At 38.4% G+C, this 22,792-nt stretch overlaps 1 protein-coding gene and 1 pseudogene across 1 annotated transcript; both read left to right on the top strand.

Moving 5' to 3' along the window:
• The first annotated feature begins 4,776 nt into the window (after positions 1-4,776).
• Positions 4,777-14,787, top strand: LOC144376696 (von Willebrand factor A domain-containing protein 5A-like; annotated as a pseudogene).
• A 4,992-nt stretch (positions 14,788-19,779) lies between these two features.
• Positions 19,780-20,662, top strand: LOC101967106 (olfactory receptor 10D1B). Its single transcript, XM_013359959.2, is given in 3 exon segments — positions 19,780-19,828; positions 19,831-20,607; positions 20,610-20,662. Coding segments are annotated over 3 exon segments (879 nt in total).
• The last annotated feature ends 2,130 nt before the right edge of the window (positions 20,663-22,792 follow it).

Below are 22,792 nucleotides of genomic sequence, written 5' to 3'. Positions count from 1 at the left end.
TCCTTCCAAGCAGATTTTGAGTCTGGTCTGCAGCAGACTTCTTTTTCTAAGCTTGTGACTCAGCTAGATCAGAGGATGAATGCTGCTCATTTTTCCAGCTTTTTTCTCCTGTTGCCAGAAACTTCAGCCAATAAAGTGAAGATGTAGCTGAGGGGAAAATATATATATACATATATATATATATATATATAACATATAAAATATATAATATATATAAAATATATAAATATTATACATATGATTTCTATCCATAGAAATAGACCATCCATTCACATAATTAGTTTGTCATATATAATATATATAATATACATATATATGTATTATTTCTTACTACTGATAAAATAAAATTTGTTCTTGTTCTTATGCATTGCTTTACTCTTTATGTATATGTATATGTATTTGTATGTGTTTGTGTGTGTGTGTGTGTGTGTGTGTGTGTGTGTGTGTTTACTTTCACATGCATTGAGATCAATTAGATCTTAAAAAACAACCCAGGGCATTAGCTACACCACTATCCTCATTTCACGATGCAAGAAGAAAAATATTGCCATGACAAAAACATCACAAAGCCTTGATCAAACTGAGTCTTTCATACACATATAAATGCTAAATAGATTTTTCTATATTGATATGAACTTCTTTAATCCATATTTAATTGGTCAATATGTTATATAGAGCATATACAGGGAATTTAATCGCATCTAGTGTTCTTTAGCCAGGCAAATGAGCACAGATATTCTCAGCTATTTACACTGTTACACCAGACATGTGATTTGCCATCCTGAAGAGACACACAAATCACCATGCCTTGAAAATGTAGACCTTAGAAAATGGATGCTATCCCAACAAAGCAGAAGTGTGTACCCAGCCCAAGCACTGGGTATCGTGCAGAGACAGAGAGTTGAAGTTAGAGGTGGGGAATCAATGACACATGCCCACAATGTTTCTATTAGCAGGGCCAGCACACCAGCAAGCCCTTGGTAAAGTCAGTTACAGGCATATTTAGTGTCATTTAGTGAAGAGTAATGTTACTCTTCAGGTATTTTCACTGGAAAAAACAGCCCCTTCTCTCTTTGTCTCTCTAGCAGTTCCTTTGTAGACACCAGGCAGATGGAAAAAGCAAATATTCTCATGTTGGGGACTTTTACATGATCCAAAGAAGAGCAGAAGTTCAAGTATTTGTTTAATAAATGTCAGTAGGTTCCTTAGTGATATAGTTGATAAATTATAACTGGTCCCTAGAAGGGGGCAGGACTTCTTGGGAAATTTAACTGTGTTTTCTTACATTTTTCATCAGCTCAGAGCTCTGGGAACTTCAGGAGGAGGTAGGTAACCCTGCTGCCTGCACTGAGACAGAATCCCACCCCTACACCTGAAGCCTGAGCCTCCCATTTTACCTCTCTTTCCCCTGTCCTTACATTTATTGGTGCCTTGTGAACCTCTAGTGCGTTCGGGTCCCTGGGTAAGGGTCACGAAATAACCGGGACACAGGGGATGCAGAGCCAAGGCAGCAATTGCAACTGCATGCTGAGGTTTATTTGCAAGTTCCTTTTATATTCTTCTTCTAACAAAGCAAGCAATTCTTCAATAACATTTCATCTACATTGCCCAAATATCATGTCTCAGTGGGTACACAGAGCTAAATTCAGATTGTTCCTGTTCATTTGATAAGTACCCTCCCAAAGTTCTTTGTAGACATTATCTAATCCCTGAATGTACTGTTCCCAGGTCCAGTATGCAGGAAGCTTCTTCCTCTAGGCCAAACCATGCAGAAGTTTGTGTCTTGCGATAAGGGGAAGAGAACTTTTTCTCCTCCTAGCTGATGACTTGCCTTCAGCTGACCTAAATCACAGCCACAGCCCTTGCAAAAAGTCAGGCTGAGGGAGCTAAACTCTGAACACTTAAATCCCAACAGTGCCTGACTTCTAGTTGCAAACCCCAGGGTGTGGAACTTAGTACTGGTGTGTTTCCCCAGGATTTCTGCAAGTTTAGTTGTTTAGGGGAATCTTGGGGGAAGGACTGGAGGGAAAATTTGGCCATCTTCTGATAATCCCCACCTTTCCCATTTTACTATTGCTTTTCTATCTCTCCATCCCTCTACTTCTCCCTCCCTCCTGCTTTTCTCTGGGATAAGTGATGTTTTCTCTGTTTTGTGTATGTTTGTGCTGTCAAATGTGGCTTTAAGTCTCCACCCAACTCAATCATTGCAGCTCCCAAGCCTATCTATGTCAAAACTGAGATTGCTGCTGTCCATTTCTTGTAAATACCTGGGCAATGAGAATCTAGGACCCAAAATTTAAAGATCAAATCACTCTCTGATTCTGGGCAAGCCCCACGCTGAAGCCAAATCTCTTCCTGGCTACCCAGGTTTTCCACTTCTCATAACAGGCTGTTAGGGTGTGGTCCACTGGATTCTCCTGCTCCTCCCCTCCCTGCCTGCCTGAGACTGCTTCTGTCAGACTCTCACATCTCTGATGTCCTGTCCAGACAGAGCTCCCCAGGTTGAGAGAGAAGCTCTCTCTCTTGGGTAGCTGAGAGTTTGGATTTTTCTCAGTCTTTGGTCTGCTTTTTTCCTGTATGAATCAACTGCCTTAAGTTTCCTGTGGGTGTTATTAGATGTTCTTTCTCTGACTTAGCCCAGACTCTTCTACCTGTCCCACTTAGGGATCATCCTGGAAGCCCTTTCCCTCAGCATGTTCTCCTCTTCTCTAACCTGCTACTTTCCTCTTGTGTTGTTTTAAAATGTGGGGTGTTTTACAATGCACTGTTTTTATTCAATTGCCTGTAATAACAGATTTGGGATGAGGAGCCTGGTTATTGCTGTGGATTTGTATAACAAGGCTTGTTGCATAGGAAATACAAGTGATATCACGTGGATAATCAGCATGGGCACGATTTCAAATTTTGTTAAAATGGAGATTTTGTTTGTTTGTTGTTCTGGGTGTGGGTGTGGGTGGGTATGTGTGCATGTTTGTGATTCTGTGGATCTAACTCTAGGTCTTATTTGTTGTAGACAAATATTTCATCACTAGCAAAATCATCACCCTAATATGTGCTTTAAATAATGATTTGGATCAGTATAGTGAGTTTATAAATATTTTTACCCAATGCTTCAGAAAGCTTGGGCAGGAATCATTCCAGAAGGAAAGCTGTTCCTCAAAAGAGCCCCTGTTTTTGTGCCTGCAGGTCCCTCATGGCATTCTTTATATTCTGTCCAGGGCTCTGGATAAGCACATGTGAGCTATTGTTCTCCAGCATGCTCTGAGCTCCAGGTGGTGCCATTTTAACTCTTTAAGTCCTATTTTTAGTGAAAGCCCCTGTTGGTCCTGGAGATGGCAGCCCAAGTCACAGTTGTCAGATCAGGGAGAGGCAAGCTAGCACATGATCCAGTGCAGAATGGACTCAAAATGACTCCCAAGAGCATGCGGATTCAGCATTAGGATTAAACATACCTGTAGGCCCCCTGGATAAAAGAATTGCCATTAAATCATGCTTTTGGTTGATAAGATGTATCTCTGTTGATATGTATCAAATTACATGGAATGTCCTCCAAAATGATTATAAAATTTGAGGGGAATATTTAGGACAGTCTGATTTAAAATGTGGGACATGTTGCATGTACACTACTTGAATATTGGAATAATTTGAACATAGCAATTTAAAAAAAAAAAGAACTGTGACATGTAAAAGAAAAGTCACAAGGCATAATGGTACAAGGTCTAGGAGACTTAAGATGCTTCTTACATGGGAGTCTGAATAGAATGATTCATAATGATTAACAGTAAATGTTTATTGAATAATAGTAACAAGGACAACACAAACAATGCTGGTATCTGTTCCAGTTTAAAAATACTAATGTAGGAACTTTGCATATATTAATCCAAGTGTGAAATGAAGGTCTGATTGTTATTATTTTGGAAAGATAATACCGAATTTCAAGGGAGATTAAGGTTATGATAGTATAGTGGGAAATGAGGGTCAGAATACCGAGATCTGGAAGCAATAATTTATAAGTAGCACCACAGCACAGAGGGATAATTGCCAATGTCTAAGCCCTAAGCATAATAGGGCTTATACTTTTATACATAAGCAAATTTGGGGTACATCAAGGTAAGGGAGTTGGTGCAATTCTATTGGAAGGTGCATTCTACATTTCTTATATAGGTACAAGTTTGTCAACAGTCTAGGGACTCAGCTCACATAGCTTAGGGATTTTTATGGCACTAAGCCTAAATGGGGATTGTTCTATTCCCACTACTTTTTTCCTGTTTCTGTTACTGCAGTTGTCTGTTACAGCTACTTGTTAGCCACTTCAAACCTCTATGGTTAAATGTCATTAAGCAGATTTGCTATGTGTCAGTGTGCGAAACCACAGCCTGTCTGCTCTTAAACTGCTAAAATTCTCATTTTGCTCTACCATGGGATCTATTCAATATTCCCAAGGGAACAGTGTATTAAATGCACTTTTGACCTTTTGAAAAAGTGGAATTGCTGTTTTAAGTAGGCTCAAAAGTTTTAAAATTTCCTGTTTAGTGAACCTTGTTGAATCATACAGCATCACCCACCCCCACTCCTGGGGAGGGTTGTCATTTAGAAGGAGCCAAACTATCAGACTCTGTCCCCTTTTCCTCCTCCTTTTATTCTAGATCCAACCCTAACTTCCTGAATGTATTCTTATGCAAGAGGGAGGCTCATAATGTACTAATATTTGGATGCATATCTCCCAATATGTCACTCTGCTCATAATGTGTCTTTTCCTAAGATCACTTTGTCAGCATGAAGATCTCCTGTGGCCTAATCACTCTCCAACAGGAGCCAGGTAAGCCTGATGTCCAACCCTTGTGTACCAGTGCTAGCCCAACCCCTGACCTGCAAGAGGTCTTTTATTATAGCTTGTGGAACTCTTGAAACCTGACCTATCCACAGCAGCACTGAAGAACTTCTCTGTAACTTTGTCCATCCATGAGTTTGTGGCCAGTGTATCTGCAACCTTAAATTGTGAGAATGAGGAGAAAGTCCCTTTGGAAGACGCCTTTATGTACCCAATGGATGAAGACTCTGCTGTCTATAGCTTCGAGGCCTTGGTGGATGGGAAGAAAATTGTGACAGAATTACAGGACAAGATGGAGGTACAGGAGATGGGTTCTTTGTCTTCTCCCTTCCTTTAAAGATTAATGTTAACTCTTTAAGATCACATTCAAATGCACCTTCACAAAAAATGATGGTGTTGGATGCTTTTCCCTTCACTCACATGTAAATGCTGATTTTCTTGAAATCATTTAAGGATAAATCAGTTAAAGGCATTCAAACTCCACATGTGTTGGGGTTTAAGTGTGCAGAGTTTAGCTCCCTCAGCCTGACACTTCGCAAGAAGCTGTGGCTGTGATTTTGGTCAGCTGAAGGCATGCGTCGCTAGGAGGAGGAAAAGTCCTCTTCCCCTTATCATAAAACACAAGCTTCTGCATGGTTTGGCCTAGAGGAAGAAGCTTCCTGCATACTGGACCTGGGAACAGTACATTCGGGGATTAGATAATGTCTACAAAGAACTTTGGGAGGGTACTTATCAAATGAACAGGAACAATCTGAATTTAGCTCTGTGTACCCGCTGAGACATGATATTTGGGCAATGTAGATGAAATGTTATTGAAGAATTGCTTGCTTTGTTAGAAGAAGAATATAAAAGGAACTTGCAAATAAACCTCAGCATGCAGTTGCAATTGCTGCCTTGGCTCTGCATCTCCTGTGTCCCGGTTATTTCGTGACCCTTACCCAGGGACCCGAACGCACTAGACGTTCACATACATGTGAAATTGGGAAGACCCATTACTTTCTTTCTCTAACAGTCTTTTTTTCTGCAGTCCTGTCTTTTCATTTGTTGTTACCTTTCTTTCCCATCCCTTCTATTTTCCTTAGGCCCAACACAACTATGAGGGTGCCATATCCCAAGGTGAGGAGGCCTACTTATTGGAAGAGGACTCATACTCCAGAGATGTTGCAATGTGGGGAACCTCCAGCCTGGGTCAAAGGTGGAGCTCACCCTGAAATATGTTCAGGAGCTGCCCTTGGACGCTGATTGGGCCCTGCGCTATGTGCTCTCAGCCATCCTGAATCCTAGATTCCATATCCCTGGTGAATCCTTTTCCCTTTTGAATACTGGGGTGGCATAATAGGGGATTTTTTCCTTCATTTTGGGGTGTGCCAAAACTATTAGAAAGGAAAACAGAATGAAAGTAATTTTTTGTAGAACATCTTATAGATAGTTGCCTTGATATGAAAACTCCTCTAGTCACCTTGGAGGAACTGCCCTACACACTCAGTATGATTGCCACCATCAGCTCCCAGCATGGCATCCAGAGGGTCCACTCCAACTGCCCCTTGAACGCTGTTGAGTTCCTTGTAGATGATAAGACTTCTGCTCAGGTAATCAGTAAGAGAGGACTGTTGTTGCCAGGACCCTGTTCCTTGGGTCCTGACTTTGTCCAGCCCTTCCCAGGCGGTCCTTACTTTTCCCTGTTAACCCAGAGGGGGATGCACTGTGCTCCCTCCTCACCCAGGTTTAATGTGCTGAGTCTTCTCCTGATTCTCCCTCTGCTCCTAGTCATGCTCACAGGTGGAAGAGGCCTGTGGCCCTCAGCTCTGACCTCAGCTCCAGGCAACAAAGAGTGATGTTCTAACCTGACTCCCTTGATAGTCCCCAACTCAGGTTTCCTTGGCTGAAGAACAAAAGTTTAACAGGGACATGGAACTCCTGGTTTAATACAGGGAGGTGCATAGCCCCCGAGTATCTGAGGAGATGGGGATGCTTGAGAAGAAGCCAGGTATTTTTTTCCCCCTTTGTACTCAGTTTTTGGCAAATGACTCTTAGAATCACTCTCAAATATCCTCATTTTCATTTTCTATCCAATAGCAGCTAAACCTACTCAAGTGAAATATTGAAAGAGCTTCACTGCAGCATGCAAAGAGATTGGCTTGGGAGTATGCTGTGCCATTGTCTTATAGGCAAGTTTAAGTAGTAGATAGTTAGATGAATAATGTGAACAAATAATTCATAACAGAAAATTCAGGCATTTATATACATGCAACAGTGATCAGTCCAGATATAAATGCAAATAAAAATGAGCATATGACATCTTTATATTTTAAAATATCAAAGATTTGCAAGTATAATGCTTCATGTTTCAAAAGGTATAGTGAGTTTGGCACTGTCATAGATTACTGTGAACAAAATGTTTTCTGTTGATCTTTTCAAGACAAATTTTGCCATATATAAATAAATGCTCAATTTGGTAACTGCAATTTTTGGAATGTTACCTAAGGAAATAAATCTAAATACAAATAAAAATATGCACTGGATGCACTTTAATAACAATTTTAGTAATGTCAAGTGTTAAATGATTAAAATTATTTTATTCACTATGCTGTGCCCTCATTAATGTGATAAGATAATATGTAGCTAGTGAAATATTATACATTGGCATTTTGAAATAATTTGGAAGAAAGGCCTCCATGTAAATGAAAGTAAGAAATAAGTCATACAAGCAGGTTACCACTATAAAATAACATATGCAATAGGAAAAAACATTTTTAAAAAAGGAAGTATGAACATAGTCATTGGGATTAGATTAACACAATGTTTGGTTTCTTAATTTCTTTTTATAATCCAGTGAATAACCCTTATTGATAGATTCTTTATTTCTACATGTAAAATTCCTCAAATTCTTTCTTTTTTAACTGTGACAAATAATAAAATTTAACACCTTAAATATTTCAAGTTGACAGTTCTGTGACCTTAATTAATTCATCTTTCACCACAATCACCACTATTCATCTCTAAAATTATATAATGCCCTAATTACTAATTTCTAATACTGTTTAATGTCTTAGTAAGTTTCCTTTCTTACTTTTCCCTAATTTTTTCTTATTATCTAAATCTTCCTGAACACATATGTGCTTTCCCTAATAACAAAAAGTGGTACAACCAAGTCAGCCTATTATTCTCTTGGGCCTTCCTGGATGCCTGCACTGGGGTGCAGGGACCATAAAGTATTACTGGAAAGATACCTCCACTCAGCAGCAGTTTCCACATGGTTGGAATGGAGGCATTGTTGGGGACAGTGACATGGTTGGGACTAGACTCATGCTTACACAACTACAACCGCTGTGAAGAGAGTTCCCTGGAGTCAGTTCCCACAGGCCATCCCAGGCTCTCATTACTGATGTGTGGCCAAGGTAGTTTCACACACTTGAGCTTGCAAAGTGGCATTCTTTGGGTGGCCTCACTTGGCAACCATAATTCTTTAGGGCCAGCTGTTCATGATGAGGTCCCAACCTCAAAAATATTTGCTATAACTAGTTCATCTCCCATGAAGCTACACTCTCTGCCTTGTACATTAGTAATCTCTGTTTGATTCCTATTGCTGAGCTCTTCATGCCTGTGAAATATATTATTAGTGATTGGTTCTCAGAACATTATTTCATAATGTTCAATTTTAGAAGATAAGGATTGAGATCTCTCTTTTCTTGTCTGATATTTTTCTAGGCCCCATGCAGATGTTCTTATCTACTCCCATGGCTAGTTCTATAGGCCACAGGGGGACATCCTTATCAGTCTCATGAATCTCTTCCAACAGTGATACTCAGGTGCAGCTTTGTAGCTCACATATTTAGTCGATTTGATTTGCTGTACATTTAACCACAAGGAAGCAAATGTAATCTTGGAATGGCAATCTGGCTCAATAAAAACGTTTTAGTGTTGTGCCACGTGAAGCATACCAGTATAGAGGGGAAAGCACAACATTATTTTTTAAAAACTTAGAAGAATTTACTATATTAAGGGAATGATGTCTTTTTAAAATTAAAATTTAATTAAAAATAACTATATAAAAATAACTTTTAGAAATAATTTTATATAATTATTAAGAGTTCAGTATGAGTTGAGTCCTCAGCTAAGTTTCAAAAGGGTATTGTATCACTTAGCCAACAAAACAATCATATGAAGTAGATATTATATACCTTGATTTTTCAGATGAGGAAACTGAGGATAGCAAGGGGTAGGGTTAAGGTTTGAAAAATCTTGTTTGAAAACAAGGAAGCCAAGATTGGTGAAGTTAAAGATAATTTGAAGGAGGCTGAAAGAATTATAGTAGACAATACACATGCAGTGCTCACCAAGTATCTGGTGGTATTCTGAACAGTTCATATGTACTAACTCCCATCATTCTTATTCAACCTTTCTGACATCTCAGGACAGTGGCAGCCCAACAAAACCCAGGTGTCTCTTGTCAAGGAAAGGAATCTACCTTACTCATCAAAACAATGCTGCATTGTATATCCAGATGTCTGGATTGTATATACATCATTTTCAATTAGTTTTTATCAAATATTTTGTGGATGATACCTACTATATTCAGTAGCCTGTTTGATTAGTAAAGTATCCCACGAATAAAAGATTAAACTGAAACAGGTTCCATGGTCATATTGAATCTCAGGCTTCTAAGGATTTAATTCTACCATTCTAGATTCAGTTTATAAAAATACAATAATGGTACCCCATTCCATATCCTCTTATATTCTCTGAACTATAAAAGTGAAGTTAATATAATCTAGTCATCATTTCATTTCCATCTCAATAATGATGTTTTAATTCCAGCCTCCATTTTCATTCACATCTAAACATAAAATCAGATATAGCTTTAACAGTTTATCCACTCAGGGTGGTCTCCTCTGCTCTCCCTCATCCCATGGTTTATGTGAAGCTATTTGAATTCAACATGAACCCCAGAACTTTCTTTTCTTAGAGAGAATATCAGTGAGTCCTCATACCAAATCACATGGAATTTCATTGGTGTGTATATTGCTTATAAATACTCTTGTAATTTATGAGCTTCAAAATTATGCATATGAGCATCAACTTTTCAAAGCTGCAATTAAAGACTGAAACAATGACCTTTGTGATAAGATTACCATTGGTTTGATATGAAGAAGGTGTGCTTCTGCAGATAAACTTATCTGCTGCTTCTTTTAGCAAATGCTGGAAAATGTTCATCTCATGTGTCTCACTCATTTGCTAAGCTTCCAGGAAAATAGCTTCCAGGGACACCGTTAAAAAGGTTGATTATTCTTCCCTTACTTTTTTTATATGTTTATGCCTTACTTGCCAAAGCTCTTTATAAGCTAATATTGCCTAAGAATCAAACACAGAAATTTAGATTTGAGATTTTCCTGTTCACTATTGAGTTCACTATAATTGATTCCTGGATGCTTTAAGATTCTTGCCCTTTTTTCTCACAGGATCTTTATCCATTTTTTATAAGGAGATCTTTCTGTCATTGTGAGTTTCTATCCAGACATTCCTGAAGATGAGGCATCTGTGACCTGTGCAAAATTTGTCTTCCTTATGGACTGCTCAGGAAGTATGTGGTGCCCCATGAATAACCAGAACCAGTCTCAGTCACACATAGAGGCAGCCCAGGTAAATCCAATTTCTTCTTCTGAGTCAGGTAGACAAGTGAGGATGAACCTGAGGAGTTAAAGTGGGGTGCATTTAGAGGTGTAGGTCTATTCTCCACCTGAGCAGCAGCTGATATGACCACTGGAGGCCTTGGAAGGTAAAGTGGCATGGAACCAAGGTGACAGGCTACAGCCCCAAGAGTTGGCTGCAGGGTCTGAGAAGGTCCTGTCACTCTCTCCTTATCCTCTCTCCTCTTTAGGAAACACTGATTCTGCTGCTGAAGAGTTTGCCTATAGGTTGCTATTTCAACATCTATCAATTTGGATCTTCCTATGAGAAATTCTTTCCATAAGATTCTGAAAAGACCAGAAAATTAATCTTTTAAAGGAAGGGATTAGATTTGTTAAAGATATTACTGAAGAATTGATCTAGGCTTTGGGGATTTCAGGTGGGATTACTATTTGACTTGGATTTCTCAGCTATGTGCAATGTCCAACTGGTGTTCTATCCCTGTGTGTGTTTGTTTCTTTCAGGAAGAGTGTGAACTCTACTTAGAAAACAATGGAGGAGGAGGGAAAGAGTTAAGATCATGAGCAAGGTATCTAGGGGGCACTGAAATCTTGACACCACTTCAGAATATTTACAGGAAGCCCTCCATCCCTGGTTACCCCCTACAGGTAGGAATTGGAACAGACTTAACAGAAGGACACAGGGAAATGAATCAGTCCCTGAGCTTCACTGCAGGAGTTTTAAAATTTGATGTATAATTGGAAGACTCTATTTTATAATACTTAACTCAGTCTAATGGACAGGGGAACTGCCTTTGTGGATTGCCCCAAAGCCTCTGACAAAGTCAGTGTGTGGAGGAGCTGAAAATCCCCAGAGTTGCTAACAGACCTGTGAGGATGCTGAGCAGTGCCAGGGGAAGTGCATGCCTGTTTGTAGAGCCCTAAAGTCTCTGGAATGAAGCAATTAGGGTTTTCAAGAGCAAATTCTGATACCTTACGGTGAATTTAAAGTTTAATGTGTATTTTCTTTCTTTATACAGCTTTTTGTATTCACAGATGGAAAAGTTGCAGAAACATTTAGTGTAATTTAAAAAGTTCAGTTTAACCATGAGAAACATAGGAACAATCTGAATGTGATTCCTGCTGGGGTGACCAGACCCTTATGGTGCCACTTGCAACCTATATCCTCATAATACCAGTGTTTACATTAGGAATTGTCCTCAACACAAAATATGTATTGTATAAATTTTTGCTATTACTATAGTTATTATCTTATATTCATCCACACAGAACATTTTAGTGAGTTCTAGGCAGAGATTTCTGATCAATAAAAACATTTCAGTTTTGATTTCATACATGAAAATAATGTAAAAGTATGCATGTAAGCACTATATGTATAGCATAGGGGACAGTTCAAAGTTCATGTTGGAAAAGTACAGTGAGGGCATCAAGATGCTGGCAGAATTTGGTCTTCAGAGAGAATGATACCAAATTAATTGCATTCATCCTAATGTGATGTCACTAGATTTGAGGATGATGATTCACACTAACCCAAATGAAAAAAGACTTGTTATGTAAATCTAAATACATAGTATTAATTTACAATGGAACCTATTTTTTCCTGCTGTTTATATTAGTATTATCAAGGCATTCTCTGTTCATAGATATATTTATTTGGGATATCAGACAGTTTAAGTATGTTGTGGTGCACACAAACTAGGACACAGTGAAATCTTTCCAACTGAAAATCAGAAGACCACATATTAAGAATGGCCTTCCTGGGCAGATCCAGTGCCCTAATAGTACCAGGGAGGTACAAGGAGAGAGTTTCTCTATTTTCTTTCATTTCAGAGTAATGTTCTGCTCAGTGTAATGCTTAGTGCCATGTTGACCATTTGGTAGGGATATGGAGGTGGAGAGTTTTGTTAAGTTTTCAGGTCCCCAGTTCTTTATCTGGGAAATGGAAGAGAAACCTGTTGCTGAAGAGACTCAGCATGCTTAAATTCTACTATTAATTTCAGGTTTTTTTAAAGTTCCCTAAATATACAACATGTTCAGTGATTGGCTTCTATTACAGTTTTCATCAGGGAAGTAGATTAACTTATCCTGTAATTGTCACCATTCCTTGTTAATTGTGTAAGTCCACTCTTGAGTGCCCATGTCTAACCTCCATTTATTTATAATTGCAGATGTTTCTCATTTGGTATTGCAGAAGGTATCTCTACCAGCTTAATAAAAAGCATTGCCCAGGTGAGAGGGAACACTTCAGAGTTCATCACAGGTAAGGACAGGATGCAGTTCAAGCTGAGGGAAAAGCCCTGTGTCCCGAGATGGGCAATCCAGACCAAGTACACAGCAGGGTAGGGGACACTGCTGTAAGGGCAGGAGCCCAACTTGCCTCCAGTGTGCATTTTCCCAAAGGCCTGGGCTTTGTCCTTAGCAGGGCTACATGTGGTCTCATACAAATGTGTCCACTGTACATGTGGAATATGGCCCAATTAGTTGGAAGACCAGAAATAAGAATTTAAAAGAGGTTGAGTCTTTTGTATTTGAGAACAAATTCAGAGAAACTAAGAGCTTTGGCTATCATGTTTGAGACTCCAGACCTGTGCTTCAGGACCTATTTTAGTGGTAAATTGATGGTCCCTTATCAATGCACACAAGGAGATATGTCTGGTTCTATTTCTAAACTCCTCTTTTCTTTTTCTTTCTTTTTTTGGTACTGGTGATTGGACTCAGTATCTCTCAATCACTAAGCTACATACTGAGCCCTATTTTATATTTTAATTAGAGACACGGTCTCATTGAGTTGCTCAGCACCTTGCTTTTTGCTGAGTCTGGCTTTGAAGTTGCAATCCTCCTGCCTCAGCCTCCTGAACTCCTGGGATTACAGGTGTGCACCATTGCACCCAGCTCTAAATTCTTCTTTCCCTGTTGCTGCCATGTCTTCTTTAGTTCCATTATCTGGATATCAACTTCCCCTAGCATATCTTCATTCACATTTATGCTATTAAATCTCTCAACCTTTGCTTTCTCATGTGTAAAGAAAAAGAGATAATACCCACATCCCAAGATAGTATTAAGAATTAGGCATAACATGTGTTATGTCACATAGCACCTGATACATAATAAACATTCAGTTAATTGTGGGTATCCTTCTCATCCTTATTTGTTTCTGCCTATTTGGTTCCCTTTTCTCCATCAGGCTCTTAGGTCCCTGAAGCACTCTCTACAGCCTGCTACATGCAGTATCTCTCTGGGCTGGAATTTGTCTCTTGGTGTGCCTGCTACCATGCTTTCCACAGAACCAACAGCCATGTTTAAAGATCAGAGGTTAATCATATATGCCCTGTTCATTGGGAAAATGCAGGTGAGGCAGATTAGCAACTGTCATGACAATTTCAATAAAGTTGGCAGGTAGATTTACATTTCAGCAAGACTGCAAATCCCAGGGAGAGCCAGACCACCATCTTCCCCATCATTTCAAGTCTCTGATTTCCTGAGCTATCTCTGATGGCTATTTAGAGATTTTAATGTGCTGAGCTGGGGAGGTGCCACTGTCCCAATCATTTGTCTGGTCATGTCTGCCTTCCATCACTTCTCTAATTTTTAGGCAGTTGAGTCTACAGGAGAAGTATGCCTCAAATACATACCCCAGAACAAGAGTTTTAAGCATAAGCTGACATTTTCTCTACAACCCATACCAGATGCCAGGTAAGAATTCAGTTTCCCTATTCTTTTCCCACATTTATCTTCATTTTTCTTCCCTTTTTCTTTTTTCTGTCATCCTTGCTGTTTGGATTCCTTTTATTGATTTTGTCTTTAATTGTTTTCCTACATTTGCCTTTTTCTTTATAAAACATTCAGTCTCGTCTCTGCTCTTCTCTGCCCTTTTCTTCCCTTTGCCATTCCTAATATTTGGAACCCAAAGTAACTGTGGGTGTCTTCTGTAAGTCTCAGAATGTTTTGTTTCATTTTTTTCTCTTAGATTCACCATTCACCACCTTCCTAAAAAGTCCTTGACCAAAGAAAAGACTTGGGTTTCAGTGAGACCCTAGTTAAAGATAAAGAAGTCGTGTTGAAGATCAGCATTGAATCTGAGACATCAGCTCCTTTACAGAATATATTGCTGTAAACAAGGAGCTTAAGCAGCCAGTTCAGGGGACCCTGGCTTACAGGCAGAGTCCAAAGCCAATTCTGTTCCATGATGCCTGCAGGAGGCCAAGAATGTGTTTTTCTGGTGAGTTTATTCCATTCAGACTCCCACAGACTAAGTGTCCTGGATATCTGAGTATACTATTTAAAGGAAAAGCTTGTGAAAGACCTTAAACTGTCTCATTTTCCTTGTGCCTCCACATCCAAGGTTGTCTGGTGAATGTTAAACATTTTTTTCTGTCCTAAGGAGATAAAATGTGGCCCACTGGCAGAGAGATTTAATATGGAAGGATATCAGAATATAGAAAGTACAGAGAAGCATCAAAAAACCAAACTATTGCCAGGTACCGTGGCACACGCCTATAATCCTAGAGGCTCAGGAGGCTGGGACAGGAGGATCTTGAGTTCAAAGCCATCCTCAGCAAAAGTGAGGGGCTAAGCAACTCAGTGAGACCTGTCTCTAAATGAAAGACAAAATAGAGCTAGGGATGTGCCTCAGTGGTCGAGTGCCCCGAGTCCAATCCCCAGTATCCCCTCCAAAAATAAACCTGCTTAAATCTGAAGCTAATCTATCAATGATATGGTAAATTATCCCCCAGATGGCTGGTGTTGGTAATGTCCTGATACTAGTAGTGGTAGAAGAGAGGACTCAAGAAAAAGAAAAAGAGCCCGTGAAGTTAGTTGTATTTGTATAGAAGAGGGTCCAGTATCTCAATTTATGTAGTGGAACCAAACTACTAAAAAGAACCATAGTGTATGTGAATCTTTTCAGCAGTACTCAGCAGATTTGGCATAAGAATGGAACAAGTAGAAAGTTGGGCTAATTTCAATGTTGGAAGTTTGCTAGATAGGTGTGATGAAAGAAAATTAACAATATGGAGTTAAAAATATCAGTAATGGAGTGGCAACTGTTGGACTTGAGATTTAGATTGCATAGAGAATAAAGATGAAAGAGCATGCTACAGGGACACTGCTACATCGATGTTCATAGCAGCACAATTCACAATAGCAAGACTGTGGAACCAACCTAGATGCCCTTTAATAGACGAATGGATAAAAAAAAATGTGGCATTTATACACAATGGAGTATTACTCTGCATTAAAAAATGACTAAATCATGGCATTTGGAGGGAAATGGATGGCATTAGAGCAGATTATGCTAAGTGAAGCTAGCCAATTCCTAAAAAACAAATGCCAAATGTCTTCTTTGATATAAGGAGAGTAACTAAGAACAGAGTAGGGACGAAGAGCATGAGAAGAATATTAACATTAAACAGGGATGAGAGGTGGGAGGGAAAGGGAGAGAGAAGGGAAATTGCATGGAAATGGAAGGAGACCCTCAGGGTTATACAAAATTACATACAAGAGGAAGTGAGGGGAAAGGGAAAAATAATACAAGGGGGAGAAATGAATTACAGTAGAGGGGATAGAGAGAGAAGAGGGGAGGGGAGAGGAGGGGAGGGGGGATAGTAGAGGATAGGAAAGGCAGCAGAATACAACAGACACTAGAATGGCAATATGTAAATCAATGGAAGTGTAACTGATGTGATTCTGCAATCTGTATACAGGGTAAAAATGGGAGTTCATAACCCACTTGAATCAAAATGTGAAATATGATATATCAAGAACTATGTAATGTTTTGAACAACCAACAATAAAAATAAAAATAAATTTAAAAAAAAGATGAAAGGAAGTTTATATATGGGAAAAATAGAGAAATCAAAACTTATATGTTTTAGATGAGGTAAAATAGGAATGTCTAGGTAAGAAACTGGAAAAATTAATATTTTAAAAGTAAGATTTTTTTAGTTTGTTTTTTATAAATGGCACAATTCTGCATGATAAAAGGCTTATCATGCCTGGGAATGTAAAATTGAAGGAGAAAATAGAGCCAAAGTCATTGAATTTGAGGAGGTTAAGCTTTGCATCAGGAAACTTGGTAGGCTATCTCCATGGGTATGTTGAAAACCTTCAAGATGATGGCAGACCTTACAATGAAGATGAAGTCTACAATCTGGATTTCAGAAGCCTTAATTCCTAAAAAGGATAATGCAAATCAATTGCAAATTTACCCACTAGTTGTATCATGACAAGAGAGCTCTCTTAAGAAATATGTATTGAATGTTCTGGTGAGATTGATCCTCATGATCAGATCGTGAGCTAACACATTTCCTCCCCCGCTGCCGCCTTTTTCTCCATCTCTCCCCCATACTTTGTTCAGGGAAACACTAGTGATTCTAAGGATATACAGAACACTTATCCAAATCCCTAAAATGAATGGATTAATAATAATCCTCTCTCACAGGGTCAGCTGCAGTCCTGCTAGGAAGCAGTAGTGATATGGTGGAAACTGAGTTAAGCTTGGGAATGCCAGGGCTCTTCTGTTGTTTAACCTTAGGAAAGAGCTCTGAGTTCCTGTGTTCATATTTGTAAAATTGGATTAAGACAAACCATCTTACACATTTTTTGATAATCAATTCAAGCAACATGAAAATGCACTGGAAAACTACAATAACCACAGATGTTAGATGAAATTGCTTATGAATGAGTGTTTAAAATTACAATTAATAGTGAATTTGTTTTCTTTATAACTCAAAGAAGGAGTCATACTCTTTATGATTTGAGATACAGATTTATCTTTAACCAACTTAGTTACCTCAGTTACTTTGATTTAACACTTAGAGACTAAATTGTATACCTTAAAATATAGGGGAGATACTACCTGTCTAATAAATTTACCGTATTAAGTGAAAGAGATTGTGTTTACAGATCACACAAGACAATGCCAGAACATAGAAAATGAACAATCAGCCTTAGCTATTATTAAAACTATTGTCTAGCTGGGCTCAGTGGTTCATGCCTATAATCCCAGTGGCTCAGTAGGTTAGGCAGGAAGATCTTTGCACTTTAGGCAGCTTCATTAATGTTTCTGAGTTTCAGTTTCTTATCTATGGATCTGAATAGTAATAATAATGGTAACTTATTCTTATTATTACACTTAAAAAATAAGTCACACTTTTAAAAGTTTGATCCCATTCTTGGAACATAATAAGCATTCATTATATGGGTGTGTGTGTGTGTGTGTGTGTATGTATGTTCTATTATTATTACCATTATCATTACATATGTATTCAAATATTATTACTATTATCTTTATATATATTCAATTCTTATTAATACTATTATCATTACTAAGTGAATAATGAGAAGAAGAGGAAAGTGTAGGGGTTCTGTTTTTGGGATTGAGGTTTCTGATAGCTTCATGACTGTGGCATGCTTGGTGGCTAGGAAGTTTCTGTGCAAAGACACAGAATGCCTGGCTGCTGGGAAATCTTCTGTGCAAAGACACAGGATACCTGGCTGCTGTAGCAATGTTCTTCATGAGGAGGCTCTGTGTTAGTCTTATCAGCCTCAACCTTGATCCCAGGCACAAACTCCTGGGAATAAAGGAACTCTCTTGTCAGACAACCATAATGTATCACTGAGCCTAAACCTGCACACATAACAGTAACTGTATACAATGGACTTTCTTGAGAGCTATACAAAGCTCCTAACACATTGCAACTTAGTGTATAACTGAGGAATACCCTGCATAATGTTGCTAAGTCTATAACCTGCCTAGTAATACAATGACTACTATATACTAATGATACCAATGACCTAAAGTACCCTATTGATATAAATAAGGCTTGGCAGCTTGACCTCTCTGCCATTCTGCCATCTTTCTTTCCTGCCTCTGCATTTTGTCTCTGTGTCACTTTTCATTTTCCTTACAGGAACTTACATGTCCCAGGCACCACACCACACTTGACTTGTATAATCTTCCTGATTACAGTGTTCTTTGCTTTTATTCTACATGAGTCACCGTATTTCCCACTTCATCAGTAACATGAATTTGACACTTTCCTTGCTGCTGCTATATTTTGCTAATATTTTCAAGTTGCTAAAGTCCATGTAGAATAGATTAAAGGGATAGAAAGAGCACTTTCTTGAGATAGAATTGTGGATCTTAGTATTATCAAATCTAGAGGAATGTAATCTGAAGAGGATGTGATATAAGTCTACTCAATAGTGTTAACAAGACATATACTTGAAAATAATTACAAAATACATTAATGGAAGGTGCTTAACGAACTATGTTTCAGATGTATAAAATAAAGAAAGATTTTTTCTTAGGATTTAGGGGATTTTCAAAAGAATTTTTATTTGTACATTGTAATTATATATAGAGAGATTTATTAGTCATAATTTAACATGAAAATGATAGGATTTGATGAGTGTCATTTGCCAGTATCTTTTCTTTCTCTCCTCTCCTGCCTTCCTTGATCTACTTGTTCTACTCATTTTATATCCCTTATACTATTATAATTATGGCAATTATTAGTATTATTTTAATTAATGGATTATTATAATATAACTTGTATATATAATATACATAATCATACAAATATGATTATATATATTTAAAAATAAAACATTTTTAAAATGCTGAACTATTGCTTGAAACATAGTAAGCATTCATTAATTTTGTATTAATATGTAAAATTGAGATACATGTACATCATGTACATGTGATTCATTGTGGTATATTTGTACATGGACATAGCATAATTTGGTAGAATCTGTTTCCCCACACTTCCCTATGTCTTCTGTTTTCTCCCTCACTCTTGGTCCCCTACCTCCACTCTGTGTGACTCCCTTCTATTTTTGTGAGATTCTTTTGTAAGGCAAATAACAGGTAAAACCATTATTCATATTGAGTGCCTAGTTTCCTAACACTATTTTTTTCTGCTATTTGCAGAGTCTAATGGATAATTGGAGTTTGTTACTTAAAGATATGAGAATTCAAAATATAACTGTGATCAAAAAGATTATATCCATGGGAAAAAGTCTCCTAACTTGGGGATATTTTGAATATTTCTGTAAATTTCTCCTCTTGTCATAGTAAACAATCATTTCTCTTAAAAATAGTTTTTCCAAGATTGGATTGATTGACTCTGAAATAGCCACATCTTTTTACCTGAAAATTTTACATAGATTTTGCTCTTGACTTTCATATGTCAAGTTGCTTCTTTTTAAATATATAGTCAAAGCTTAATAATATGACATTGTTGTACAGATTTTGGTGTTTCAGTCTCCTTCTCAGGGTTAGATTTTCTTACAGCTATGAAGATTCCCTTCGTGGTAACTGAGTTTGTCCTGCTAAGAGTCCCAAACCAGAGAGTCTGGAGACCATGCTCTTCATCTTGTTTTTGTCCTTTTACGTCTTCACCTTCATGGGGAAACTGCTAATCTTGATGGCAAGTACCTCCTCCACTTGGCTTCATACCCCCATGTACTTCTTCCTGTGCAAGCTATCTATTTTTGACATATTTTTCCCCTCTGTGAGTTCTCTCAAGATGCTGTTCTATCTGTCAGGGAACAGCAGAGCCATCTCCTATGGGGGCTGTGTGTCCCAGCTCTTCTTCTACCATTTTCTGGGCTGCACTGAGTGTTTTCTGTACACAGTGATGGCCTACGACCGCTTTGTTGCCATATGTTTCCCTCTACGCTACACCATAATCATGAGCCACAGAGTGTGCGCCATCTTGGCTTCAGGGGCTTCATTTGGGGGCTGCATTCAGGCCACCTTTCTGACCACTCTCACCTTCCAGCTGCCCTACTGTGGTCCCAATGAGGTGGACTACTACTTCTGTGACATCCCAGTGACGCTGAAGCTGGCTTGTGCGGACACCTCAGCCCTGGAGGTGGTGAGGTTCATCAGTATTGGCCTCATGCCCCTCAGCTGCTTCCTCCTCATCCTCACCTGCTACAGCTGCATCCTCTGCTCCATCCTGCAGATCTGCTCTGCAGAGGGCCGCCTCTGTGCCTTCTCCACCTGCAGTGCCCACCTCACGGCCATCCTGCTTTTCTACATGCCAGTGGTCCTCATCTATCTAAGGCCAACCCCAAGCCCCTGGATGGATGCAACTGTTCAGGCCCTGAATAATCTGGTCACCCCATGCTGAACCCGAAGGTCCTCCACCTGCTGAGTTTCCTTCCTGAATAATTGTAGAGAGAGATCAGTAGCTAACACTTCAGCCACACATCATAGCTGATGAAATACTTTTATTTGGATTGCATAAGGTATGATTATTATCTCCATTTTACAACTGGGGGACTGAGGTGTTCTGAGTTAAAGTGACTTGTCTCAGGATGTGTGAAGAACAAATAGCAAAATGAAGACTCCAGGGTTGGTCTTCTGACACTGGGAACCATGTTTTCTTGTGGACATTACAGGGCTCATAAAGAGAAAGAGAACTTTTCCCAGTAGGCAGAAAAAAAAATGGACCTTCTGCTTCTCAGTCTTAATTGTCTTCATCCTGTTTCATTCCTATACCTCATATTCTTCTCACACTGATGTTTTTTCATGTTAGCTACAGTGTTTGTCTCCCCAAACCATTAGACAAGCCATCATTTTATTGGCTAAAAGGTTGTTAGGGAAGTGAGAGAGATGTATCCTCATGGCTTCCAATAGCATCCTATTACTTCAGAACCACAAAGAATCTGTATAAAGAAAATGCTTCTTGCTAGGACCTTGGGCAGGTTTCTCAGTGAAGCAGAAATGCCAGTATTCTATACCACTTACAAACCATGACTTTTGGGCTTAGACCTGGAAATAGGCATTGGTGGTAGACATCAGCTTGTGAATGGGAAGAGAGAAGAGATAAAGGGATCCATGGAGAGGGGATTGTGCTGTGATTCCATGTTAGAAAATCTGGACTTGTCTTTGCCTCGTTCAGTACAATCAATGGGCAATGCTGAGTATTGCTGGGTTCCAGCTATTGTTTTGCTGTGTTTTGTGCTTCTTTGTTTTACTAAAAGAGTTTTGCTCTGATTTATTTTCCTCTATTTATTTATTTTTTTTTTGGTTCAACTAGGCTATGAATGAGAAATATTTCATTTCAATTGGCCCAGGTATAATTTTCATAATCGAATTTTAAAAGTATACTATCATGCTTGGGAAACACTGCTGCCATAAAGTTTGTTGTGGAATGAATTTGATTAAATTGTGTCATTTCATTATATATGAATATATCACAGTGAAACCCCCTATTGTGTATAATTAATATGCAACCATAGAAATGTTTTTTAAAAACCAGATGTGTCTGCAAATTAAATGGAAATTATTTGAAAAAAAATTATAGAGAAGAAAAGATCCTGGTAAGAAGGTGATAGAAAAGGAGTGGGTAGAGACAGAAGAAAGGCTTTTCTTTTGTCTTCTCTTCTCATAATTATAAAGCAGCCAAGGAACCTGCCAGGCCCAACCAGCAGTATGTATCTGCCTGTAACCACCAGGGTGAACTGGCACATGGTCCAGGAAGGTAGGCAAACTTTTGCCTGATATTACTGTGAACCTCCTAAAATCCTTCTATTGCAGCAGTTTACCTTTTCCTTTTCAGTAAACAAAAGCCTAAAATGGAAGTGGAAATACATCTCAGGTTATTTGAATTTTACTGCATCACAAACCCATCTCATTTCTCTTAGGATCCACTCTAATGATTCCCTTTCTCAGTTTCCTGGCTATATATGGTCATTCAAAACAGAACAATCTATAAGAATAAAATATGGGCTCCTGCTTCTTTTCAAATTCCTATTTCCAAGTAGAGAAAGATCATCTTAATTCCAATTATTCTAGACCCTTTTACTCTCAGAAGGTAAGAGGACTTTCATGAACTTGAGTCTCCTTATAATATAACAGTGATTCCATAGATCTACCTGAAAATGATTATTCATTCTTTCTGCAACAAATCTGAAGGCAGAAAATTATCTTTTTTAATAATTCAACTCATACAGCTTCCAGGTATGTTTAATGGTAAACATATAAAGATAAAACATATATTTATGGCTATAGATCCTCCCTTTGAGGTTTCATACAATAGATCCTGTTTGGTTTTACTGTCATATAGATAATAGGTGTAAATTATTTTAATTTAAATATTAAATTTCTCTGAATAATTGCAATCTATATACCACCATCATAAAATATAGCCTTCCAGAATTAAGCACAACTCACCAGATACAGTTTCTCTTGGGAATCTACCACTTCTCTCATTTTGAATACTCTCTTTCTTATAAAGAAATTACTGATATTTATAGGTGTTTCTTCTCTGGATCCAGGGATTTTGATATGGGAAAC

The sequence above is a fragment of the Ictidomys tridecemlineatus genome, chromosome 4, assembly GCF_052094955.1.
Source record: "Ictidomys tridecemlineatus isolate mIctTri1 chromosome 4, mIctTri1.hap1, whole genome shotgun sequence".
Taxonomy (NCBI): Eukaryota; Metazoa; Chordata; class Mammalia; order Rodentia; family Sciuridae; genus Ictidomys; species Ictidomys tridecemlineatus.
This window is presented reverse-complemented; position numbering and strand designations above follow the sequence as displayed.